Raw genomic sequence first — 11,751 nt, 5'->3', positions numbered from 1 at the left:
TTTGTTTAGCCTTGGAATAAACTATCTTTTATCCCCCTTTGCAATAAGAGTTATGTTTTTGTGTTAAAAGAGCTAACCAATTTAAATTTGAGGCCCACTTCAAAGGAGGGAGTTCATACCAGGTACTATAATCCCAGTAAAAATCTCATGACAACAGTTCTTAGGCCCAAGATGGGAACTTCCTAGTGTATAGCTAAACTGACGTGGGATTAAGCTGTCTTCTAAATATTTATTTCTAGAAATCAATTATACTCATAGACAAATGCCAATTTGTTGTCGTGGTTTCTGTCCTGCCCAGTCCTTGTTCTGCCCGGTTCCTGCAGTCATTAAGTCCCAAAGAAATCACACAGAGGTCTACATTAACTGTAAACTGATTGGCTCAGACTTCTTATTAACTCTTATAACTTATATTAGCCTATTATTCTTGTCTGTGCTAGCCATGTATAGCTACCTCGGTACCTTTTTCAGCGAGGCAGTCACATCTTGCTTCTTCTGTGGATGGATCAAGACTGTGGAAGAATGGGCTTTTCTCTTCCCAGAATTCTGTTCTCATTGACCTTCCTCTACTTCCTGTCTGATTGCTCCACCTATACTTCCTGCCTGGCTACTGGCCAATCAGCGTTTATTTAAAATATCATTGACAGAATATAGACATTTGTCCCACACCATTAGCCTCAATCAGAGAAACTTTTCTTTGTAGTGAATGAAATACAATGTAATTGTGTGCTGGTTCACGTGAATTGAGCTGGAAGCTTTAACCCTGCTTTGCATATGCAAATTATCACTACTTTGCAGTGACCAAATGCAGGGATCATGGCTGCTTCAGGTGCTGAGAATAAGCGAAAACTGAGTTCTTGGCCTTAAACCAACCTTATATCATCCTTGGTAAGGCTCAGGGCTCATTGGGGAAAGGGAGAGGAAAGGATGTAAGAGCCAGGAGATGAGGCAAAAGGCATTGAAATGTTACCTTCGGGGCATGACAGCCATTGCTCCCATGATCCCACAGCAGCTGAGGTTGGTTGCTTCCACTGGGCCTGCAAAGACTGGGTCAGCCATCATGGCACAGGAAGGAACTCTCAGAGTCCCATTCCTTCTGCTGAACTGTTGGCTGCTTGCAAATTCTGGAGGAAAGATGGTCATTGGCTTCAGTGTTGTGACCATGGATGAGCCCACCAAGCTCTACCAAGTCCTGACTGCATGGTCATACAGAGGGTCTTGGTTAAAATCAGTGGGTTATAAAACAAAACAAAAAGACATGAACATGAGAAAGGGGCCAAACAAGAGGAGTTTGGCAGCGATGGGAGGGAAAGAAGACAAGAGAGAGAAGTGAGTGTAACCAGATTGTATATATTCATATATGAAACTCAAAAACCTTGGTGGAGACACAGCTCTCTCCTGCCTTCTGAATCTCTTCATTCCTTATCAAATACATCCTTATTTATTGTTTTCACTGTTAATTTGGCTCTTTCAATGGACTTATCAAGGATGAGTAACTTAATCTTGCTTGTTGGGTACAGATGGAATGTGACCATATATCTGGTGACGGTCTTCCAAATGGGACGTTGAAAGGGTAACTTTAGGTAGATGCAATAAAGGGAGCCAGATGAAGGAACCTCTGCCTCATGGTGGCAGACATAAAAAGTGGTTCAAAGGTCAGAAACATTCATAGAAAACGGAATAGAATTCTGAAGAACTATATTGGAGGAAGAACACAGGTTCACGCCCTTCCAAAGCTATGGAATAGGTTCAAGGCCAGCCTGGGCAACTTAAGACCCTCTCTCTAAAGGAAGTTTAAAAGAGGACTGGGGGTACAGTTTGGTGGCAGATTGGTGGCAGAATGCTTGCCTATCAGTGGGAGACCCTAGATGGAATCCTTAGTTTCATCACAATGAAAACAAGCAAACAAAAACTAAAGCAAACCAACACATTCCTAACATTTCCAGTGTGTTGTAGTTATCAGGGACAGCTTTGGCTATGATCAGATGGAGCCATGTTCTGTCAGTTAGGTAGCAGGGCCCAGCAGGCCCATTCTAGAGGTGATACAGTGATGTGCATGGTGGTAAGAATGACTGAAAGTCATAACCAAGTGTATAGGAGAGGCAAAGATAGAAACTGGAGTGTTTCGGTTCTGAAGGGACTCTTTCCAGCACTTGGATGAAGTTGGGAGAAGCATTTATGGATTTGAATCAGATGGCCCTGGCTTGAATAACCACTTTTCTTGCTAGCTGTGTGACTTTTGACATGTCACTAACTGAACCTCACTTTTCTCATCTTCAAAAAGACTATTCCCACCTTTAGGATCATGGCAAAGAGTCCATTTATGTAAAACGAGCAAAACAAACAGCTTAATGCCAGGCACACAGTAGGTAGATGCTCAACACATGAGGCATGACAATCTGGGAAAAACCACCCTCTCTGTTTGTAATTATCTCTATACTTTCCTCATTTAAAATGTTTTGGAAACAGGGTATCATCTAACTCTGACTGGCCTTGTAATCTGTAGGCATCCCCCAGCCTCTATCCTTCAGCCTCCACTCCTGAGTGCTGGAGTTATAGGCATGCAGCTATGAAGCCATGCTCTGTTTCTACTCTTAAAGGTGAAAAGATGAATCAGGTGACATTCTGGCCTATTTAATGATGCTATACGTCCTTGATTAACTATGGTTCTTCTGTAGGTGTGTGTGTGTTTTCTCGGGCATATATGGTAATATACCTGCACCTGTGTACACCTGTGGCCATGCCTTTATATCAGAGCATCTGTCCTCTGTGTGTGGCTAGAAACTGACTCATGACCAATAAGCTGTGGGATAATAGTCTTGTACCTTGTAAATATGTATTATTTGTATTTTAATAAAATGCTGATTGGCTAGTAGCCAGGCAGGAAGTATAGGCAGGGCGAGCAGGCAGGAAGTAGAGGCAGTACAATGAGAACAGGAGAATTCTGGGAAGAGGAAAGGGTGAATCTGCAGTCCTGACCCACCTACAGAGGAAGCAATATGCGACTGCCTCACTGATAAAAGTACCAAGCCACGTGGCTAAAACAGACAAGAATTATGGGCTAATTTAAGATGTAAGAGTTAATAAGAAGCTTGAGCTGATTGGCCAACCAATTCATGATTAATGTAGACCTCTGTGTGTTTCTTTGGGACTGAATGGCTGCGGGACTGGGCAGGTCAGAAATCTCTGTCAACAAGAAGTGAGGTTCTAGCTTTGTGATGTGGTAAAGTCAGAAGTCCAGGCTTTCACTTTCTAACTGTTCTCATCTTGGAGATCTGGAAGGTTTGGACAATTCCTTTGAGCAAACACAACTACTGACTCACTGTTTTTAATGTACTTTATTGGCAATTAATCATTCATTCTTGAAATATTTTAGAATAGATTAAAATCAGTACATAAAATAAATCTTCACTATGTTTGTTACATATGGCACAGAATAACAACACTTTATAAATATGTTTCATCAGTGCACAAAATGGGAGAAGAACCCTTTTGCCAAAAGCAGTATGGTTGCAATTTGATTGGACTTTGGTGGCACTTCCCAAAACTGACCATGAGATGGCGATGTGGCCAAATAGATTATGTAAGCTTTAACTGGGTTTTCCTTAACTATGGCATTGAACCCCTTAGGTCTAGAAGAAGCTATCATTCAACTTAAAGAAGAGTGAAGTTTGTTACTCTTTTAATAGTATTGACTAGAAATGAATCCTTTCATTACGGATTCCTACATCATTAGAGGGTCACTGCTCCCCCTACTGGGGAGAGGAGGGTATCTGAAAAGCCATAGAAGTCAGGAAGGACCCAGACTAAAGAGAGGCCTTAAGCTACCATTCAATTTAAGATTAATTCATGGAACACAGATGGTTGTTTTCAACACCCTGATAGAACTGTGTGAAAAAATTTCCATACCATGAAAGCAACTTCCAGTTTATTTAAAGGGCATCTCTGTTACACAGTGACCTCCCTTGGCAGTCATGGAAGGTCATAGGAATATTAGAACATGAATTCACATTTAGATCAACATGATTCAAACATGCACATGTGTATGTTTTCACTGACTTGCTCTTCTTCCATATAAATATATAAATATTGAATAAAGTGCATGGGAACATGTCTGTACATATATACAGGCACACATTTTCTTATATACACTTCAATAGATACTTACAGAGAGAAAAACCACATACACACTGGTAATATATGTGTAGTCAAAAGACATCTGCCAGGCAGTATTTGTGTTCATCCTGATGAATTAAGTCCGTGGATTTGAATCTGTAATCTTTTCCTTAATGCATATTGACACGTTTGAAACTAAGGCAAAACGCATTAGAGCAGACTTCTTCCGACTTCTATTTTTAGCAGTCATTAGGGTCTAGTCATTAAGGACTAACTCCTTTTAAAAACAACCTCGGTACTAGAGACGCACTATCAATTCTATGTCTGAAGGAATGGCTGCCATCTGAAGTTCCTGTAAGGACAAACTTGGGAAAACCTTGATGTATTTCCAACGTATGCAATGAAGCTTCCTATATTCTTTAATTCCCCAAACCTGTAACATTTCCCAAAGACTTACAGCAAAACACCTTTATAGTCAATAAAAACCCTTCAGCATTTTATCCTACATCTATCATCTGTCCCAACAGAAATGTGCAGTTTACCCTTGGGCATCACAGTGTCAAGGTGGACCAACGGTGGCTGATTCTCGTTCGTCTGTAATAGCCATTTCTACAAAACATTATGGTAACTGATATTTGCTTTTTTAAAAAAAATTTAATTTAATTTATTTATTTTGGTTTTTCGAGACAGGGTTCCTCTGTAGCTTTGGAGCCTGTTCTGGAACTAGCTCTTATAGATTAGGCTGGTCTCAGAACTCACAGAGATCTGCCTGCCTCTGCCTCCCAAACACTGAGATTAAAGGTGTGCACCACCACTGCACAGCTGTATTTGCTTTTTCATTGGGAGCTAGTGTCTTTCAGAGTAAAATGAATGCAGTTTTAGAGGGAAGGAACAAAAATATTGCTTTAAGCCTTGATAGTCATGGACTGGATCCAGAATGAGGTGGTTATTTCTATACGTCAGTTCAAATCCTTGATTCAATTTTTCCCCCATTTCCTTGCCTGCTTGGCAAATGAGGAAAACTGAAATAAAATATTCTCATGAGTGGATACAAACTCTTTTCTGAATCAGGTAAAAAAAGAAACTGAACTGATTGATTCTCAAAACAAATTCGTTCATACTTTTGATAACAACCAATTAAGTTGTCCTTTGTTAAATGCAAAGACCTTATGCATTCCTCTTTATATCCTTAGCAACTAAGAAACTGCTCCACTCCTAAAATACACTCAGTAGACCACTGTCAAGCTAACCAGTTTTAATAAGTAATATAAATACATCAATCTCAAAGTATCATGTTTTTAACTTCTCAGAGACAGGGTTTCATGCTGTCCACACTGACCTCAAACCTGGTACACAGCCGAGAATGACGTGGAAGTCCTGATTCTCTCACCTGCATTTCCCAAGGACTAGGATTACTGGCCTGTACCACGGCTTCACACAGCACTGGGGGTCCAAGGTAGGGCTTCCTGTGAGCTGGATGAGCGCTCATCATTGGAGCTACATCCCCTGCCCTTTGAAAACATCAGTTTTACCTGATTAAGTGTCAGTAGGAAAGTCACTTGATTTTTTTTTTAAATTTTTACAGAAATAGCCTAAGAAACTACTGCTAACAGCGAGAAACCTGAGTTTATTGCTTAGCTGGGACAGTCAACTCAATGTACTGGTCGCAGCTCAAAGGGCGCATGCGCAATGCAGTGGTTCCGTAGAGCGTGACCAAACACCTCCAGGATGCTTTTTTTTTTTTGAAGCAATTTCTAGAACTGTATTTCGAAAAGCGAAATTATCCTTTGATAGTTAGTTTACAGAGATGAAAATATAAGAAACAAGACCACATTGCAAATTCAGGTAAAGCCCAAGAAGTAGAAGAGAAAGCAGCGCGTTATCGAATAACATTTAAAACCCTTCCACATCTGAGAATTAAATGACAAACGCAGCGGATGCCAGCGATCTTGTGAACATTTCAAAATGGCATCTATGAAAAGGCAAGAATGAAAAATATTGTCAAGTATTTCAATCAATTGTATTAGCAGTACAAATTTCGTAATACTGTCTATTTTCTATTTTCAAAATATGCGTCATGGTGAATTTTAAACGCTTTTTTTTAAAAAAAGAGGCTAGTCACTATTTTCATCATTTCTAGCTATTTTTATATACAATAATCGGTCACCAACTCACTCCCAAGCCACCCATCAACAACAGGGCTGCAAGGTTCCTATTTGATAATAGAAATTAGCTGGATTGTACAGTAAAGGAAAGTGGTTTTAAAGATCTCACTGACAATGTTAAAAGGACAATGATAAGACCCTAACACTCCTAGCTCAGATGCTGTCAGGACATTGTCCCAGTGCACACTGTGACATGCTGCTCTTCGGACACAGAACACAATGAGGCATAGGCTGTTGAGTCACTGGGGTGGTCTAATTTGTCCCAGTCTCCTTACCCCTACCCCCCCACACAAGGGTAAAACCTTGTTCGAGTGTAGTTGTCAGAGCAACCGGTCCATCACACACTGCTAATCTTTTCATTCACGGTGTTGATATTGTCTGTACAGGTCTCTTCTGAGGGTTGTTTTCCTAGAGTAACCATAGAGCAGTCATTACCTGTTGGTTCAGTGTCTTCCTCTGAGTTCTTTTTCTGTCCTCCCTGGAGTTGACTAGACTTGTATGCCAACGTGGGTATAGTGTTCACTAGAATTAGCTGCAGGGGCTTTCTGTTCTCCTTGTACTGACACTGAATGTACCGCGAGAAGGCAGACCTGTAAGTCTTATTGAACAGTGTATAGACCAGTGGATTGACAGCGGAGGAGAGGTACCCAATCCAGACGAACACGTTGAGCAGGGCTCCGATGACATTTTCATTGCAGGACTCTTTGCAGATGACGGCCATGATGTTGGTGATGAAGAAGGGGCACCACATGACGACAAACAGAAAGAACACGATGCCCAGCACCTTGCACGCTTTTTGCTCATTGCTGATGGACTGCATCGTCCTCCTGCCTGCGTAGGAGCCTGGCTCCCTGTGGATGGACCGCTGGAAGAGCTTCTCGGAGGACATAGAACTGTGAGGGAGGAAGCTGAAGGAGGCTAATTTGGCCCGGGTGCTGAGGTCACTCACACACAAGGTGGCTTCTTTCTGAAGTGACTTGATAGTGAGGAAGTAGGTGATCACCATGATGGTTAAGGGGATGAAAAATGCCACGAAAGAACCTATGAGGACAAAGTTGTCATCAGCGAGTAGGCAGCTCCCCTCCTTAAAGACCTTCGAATCATCCTGCAACCCAAAGACTGGGATCGGCATGGATATACCTGGAAGAAAACAAGACACGTGATCAAGATATTGATAATGCTGGCTGGTCAAAGAATAAATACCAACTGACTGTAAGGGTTTAATAACGAGAGTTGGGCTAATTCTTACTCTATATGTACTTATTAAATGGCAAAAACATACACAGAGGTAAAAGGTAACAAATAAAAATGACCATTATCACCACCATCTGGAGATCAACAAACTGCCACGGACAATTTCACGCTGTTTGTTTAAGCACATGTCACATATATCATGCAAGCACTCACTGGGAGACAGAACAAGTTTATACTTTAGCAACAATTTTGTAACTTTTCATTTCACATTATGTTATCGACATATCTTACTTTGTAAAGTTGCAAGCCTAATGTATTTTCTTTCTAGCAAATTTGAAAAATACAAAAAAGTAACAGCGAATAAAGGAACTAGCACTTATTTTCACCACCGAGGGACCTAGGTTACATTTCTTTCGTTTATACAGCATTTTCTAGGCAGTTTTAGATCTTCCTCTTCCACTTAATACTCATTATACAAATGAATTGCTTTTGCTTCTTGAGGCAGGGTCTTTCCTAGTCCAGGCTACTTTAAACTCACCTTGATCCTCCTGCTTCGGGCTCTTTAGTGTGTGAGCCAACATGAACAGTTTTAAAGTTAAACAGATATTTAGATTTTTTTGAAAGAACACCTTCTGATACTAATTTCAAGTCATCCAGGTGAATGCGGGTTAGTTTTACAAAGCTTTTCATCTTGGAAAATGTTAACATTGGCAAACCCCGCAAAGAAGAGGCAAGAGCTGTCCCAAGGAAGCCACAGAGCTCTTACAGTTGGGAATATGGTGTCATCCAGGTCTTCACCTGGGACATCCTTCTTTAGTTTGAAGCAAACCTCGGACATCACATGATTAAACACGTGCACATCGTATTATGTAGATCTAAAAGTGACATGCTTTTGGAGAAACCTATGACCACATACTGGCTTCATCCTAAAGATATTTAGTGTTTCCTTCACATCACGAAATACAGAATTCATGTTCAGACTTCTCATTGTTTCCATAAAAGTCATATATTTTCATAGCAGAGAGCCCAGTAGAAAGGCAGCCACAGGCTTTTATTGTCAAATGTATGACTTAGGCACAAAATGCTAAAGTACGTAGGAACACAAGCTTACAGCCGACCAGCTGCTCTATACTCAGATTTGGGTCACCTGTCACGGTCCTCCAGGTATACGCTCAGGCAGAGGAGTACAGCAGCAAGGAATAGCACAGTTGGTTCTGATCTTGCTAACTTCTCCCCTTGGTGATTGGACCCTACTTCAAGAAGGTAGCTTGACTATGCTGGGAGGAGATTTTGTTCCCTTTTTGGAGCTCAGGAGATCCAAAGGAGGCTGGGTAAGACAACACAACCATGGTTGCCCTTCTTATTCTGTTATTTTCTCTGCCACGAAGGCAGCGCCAGGAGAATGGGAAAACAGAAGAAACAACTGCAGTACTCAGTTGGTTTGCTTCTTTTTTTTTTTAAATTTTTTTATTGATAAAAGGAGAATAAAGAAAAGAAAGAAAAAAAACAAATTTCCACCTCCTCCCAGCCTCCCATTTCCCTCCCCCTCCTCCCATTCTTCTCCCCCTCCTCCCACCCCTCTCCCTTTCCCCCCACTTTGGTTTGCTTCTTTAACCAAAGGGCAGACACTGTGTTTCCTTCCTGCACTTTCCAGTATTTTCAGTTTCCTGAGTTGAATGAAAGAGAGTCCTGGTCGTGCTTCTAGCTGCTGATAGCCCAAGACCCAGCTTTCAGGCCAGCTCATCCCAGAGTTGAGGCCACTCTTTAACCCTTGCCTTGCCAGGCAACAGGAAAGACGTTTCCTTTGAGAATGTGTAACCCAAACACTGAAGCCGCAGTAACAACAAGAAAACAAGAGAAAAACAACCAAACTCTGCATGGTCAGAAACAAGTTTGGCTCTCCCCAAACACAGGTGTGGCTGTCCTAACATCCAGCTGTTGGGAGGGACAGGAGCTGGAACTTAGAGTTACACTTGACAGGAACATCTGCACATCTGTCTGTCTCCCTCTCCTCTCTTTCTCTCTCTCCCCCTCCCCCTCTCTCTCTTAGCTTGCCCACCATCTGGGCCCACATGGGAGCCAAGGTTGACAACTTCCTTAATTTTTTGAGACAGGGTCTCTCACTGAACTGAGAACTTGCCATTTCAGCCAGACTAGATGGCCAGTGAGACCCTGGATCTGTCTGTCTTCATCCAGCTAGAATGATGGCCAGTGAGAACCAGGATCTGTCTGTCTCCAGCCTGCTAGACTGATGGCCATTGAGGCCCTGATCTGTCTGTCTCCATCCTGCCTCTCTCTCTTGCTGTTGTGCCCAGATTTTTGCATGGGTGTTTGGGGTCCAAACTTGGGTCCTCATGCTTGCCTGGCATGTACTTTGCCCCTGAACTGTTTTCCTAGCTTGATAAGACTCTTTTTGAGCGCCATTTGCCCATAACTCCATAGGCTTCAGTGAGGATACTTATCACTTGTCTATGCAAGGTCATCCCAGTTTGTTGTTGTTGTTATTGCTTTGTTTTTGGAAGGTGAACATAAATGACATCAGGAATACTGTTTGTGGGAAACAGCTCTTCCTTTACCACCTGTGTGTCCCTTCCACACTGTTGAGAACATCCTCTGAGTGAAGAGTTGTGGCTGTAGGGGAACCCCGCTCTGAGACCCTCTGGTCCATCACCAAATCCAGTCTTATGTTTAGACTCCCTGATTAGGATGGATACACTGGACATTGTTTCAGATGGACTTGGGTTTGAGTCTTGGAGATTGCTCTGGGCCTCTGGGGTGATGTTCAGCTCTCCTATGGTATGAGGCTGGTGCCATCAAGCCTTCATGGATGGAATGGGGATAAAATGGATCAAATGGGCAGAACATCAATGTGGTGCCAGGCCTAAAGGAGATAGAACAGGAAATGACAAAGCAGGTGGAAATAATTTTCTTGGTGGAATTACTCAGAAAACAAATCAACATTATTTTGTTCTAAACTATTTTGCTTAGGTTTTTTACGTTCACTTTTATATAATAGAGTTCATGAACTAAAAGAAAAAAAAACCAGTGTTTTGGCTGTTTACTATTGGCTATGTAAAAATGATGTAATTATTAGCTTCTGCCAGGGCCATGGGAGGTCTCAATCAATTTTAATTTGGTATGGCTAGCACTGTTGATTACTTTTCTAATGTGATGAATTACAGCCATTACTATTAGTCATGATGCATCTAAACAAAATATCAACTGTCCAAAAAGGTATATGATTTTGTTATTAAACTCTTGGGTGTTTGTTTTATTGATTAATACAAAGGAAGTTCCCACCTTGAAAGTGTTTTGGCCTATTATTTATGATCCGGTAATTTATAATGAGTAGCCATGTTCAATGAACCAGAATGTAGGACAGCCTGAAAACATCCAATCCCTCAATCATTTGGAATTTGCTATTGTGTCTTGGGTTGATGAGACACACAAATTATACACACCCAGTGGGATGTTTTGATTTTTGCAACCCCGGAAGGAAAGGGTGATGGAACCATTCCCATAGACACAGAGATTCTCCCTCTAAAATGTCTGAGATAAGGCGCTGCCTCAGGAGGATATAGGAGAAGGTCATCGGCAGGCTTGTTGTGTGCTTGGAGAGGACACCTTGATTTGGATGGGGGACAATCACATTCACGGGTCTTTAGATGGCCCATTTCTCTTCATGAGTAACAAAACGACCCTGATTACTGCTGATAACCATTTGTTTGTAGTGTTTTAGGAAGAAACGCGGGGGTCAGCAAATGTTTCTAATATGCTGGTCGGAAAGTTAAAGCAATACTCTAGAAAGAAGGGAAGAAAGTTTTGTCAAAGAACTAAGGCATGTAGATAGGCTTTGTGTGCACAAAAAGGCACACTAAAGCATGCTCCTACCAAGAGAGACGAAGAATGCTGGCTGACAGCCAAGAAGTATGGTCAGTTTTCTTAAGTGCATTCATTTTCTGGCTGCTTTGTTTGATAATAGTGGTTTTTGGAGATCTGACATCTCCTCTCACTGAAATTTCTGCAGATTAAGCATTTTGTTTTATGAACAAACAGTCAGTAGCTTGAACTATGTGACTCTGCATCTCATTTAATAAGTTCTCCCCCCCCCCCAGGAGTAGAAAACAGCAATCAAAATTCACTAAAGGTATTGGATCTTCTGTGCACATTTTTATTCCTCTGCATTAACATTCAGACAGTGACGTGAACGGGGAACCACGGACACTAAGAACGCAAAGGCTCCGGAGGGTGTTCTCTTTGAGCTCGGCTCTCTGCTTGC

At 41.7% G+C, this 11,751-nt stretch overlaps 1 protein-coding gene across 1 annotated transcript in view; it reads right to left on the bottom strand.

Moving 5' to 3' along the window:
- Window positions 1–4,764: 4,764 nt before the first annotated feature.
- Htr2a (5-hydroxytryptamine receptor 2A) overlaps window positions 4,765–11,751 on the bottom strand; it is a 62,129-nt gene continuing 55,142 nt past the window's right edge. Inside the window, exon 3 of the mRNA XM_075949584.1 lies at window positions 4,765–7,418. Coding sequence (XP_075805699.1) covers window positions 6,616–7,418 — 803 coding nt within the window. The 3' untranslated portion in view covers window positions 4,765–6,615. The remainder of the gene's footprint in view (window positions 7,419–11,751) is intronic.

This window comes from Microtus pennsylvanicus, chromosome 15, assembly GCF_037038515.1.
Source record: "Microtus pennsylvanicus isolate mMicPen1 chromosome 15, mMicPen1.hap1, whole genome shotgun sequence".
NCBI lineage: Eukaryota > Metazoa > Chordata > Mammalia > Rodentia > Cricetidae > Microtus > Microtus pennsylvanicus.
This window is presented reverse-complemented; position numbering and strand designations above follow the sequence as displayed.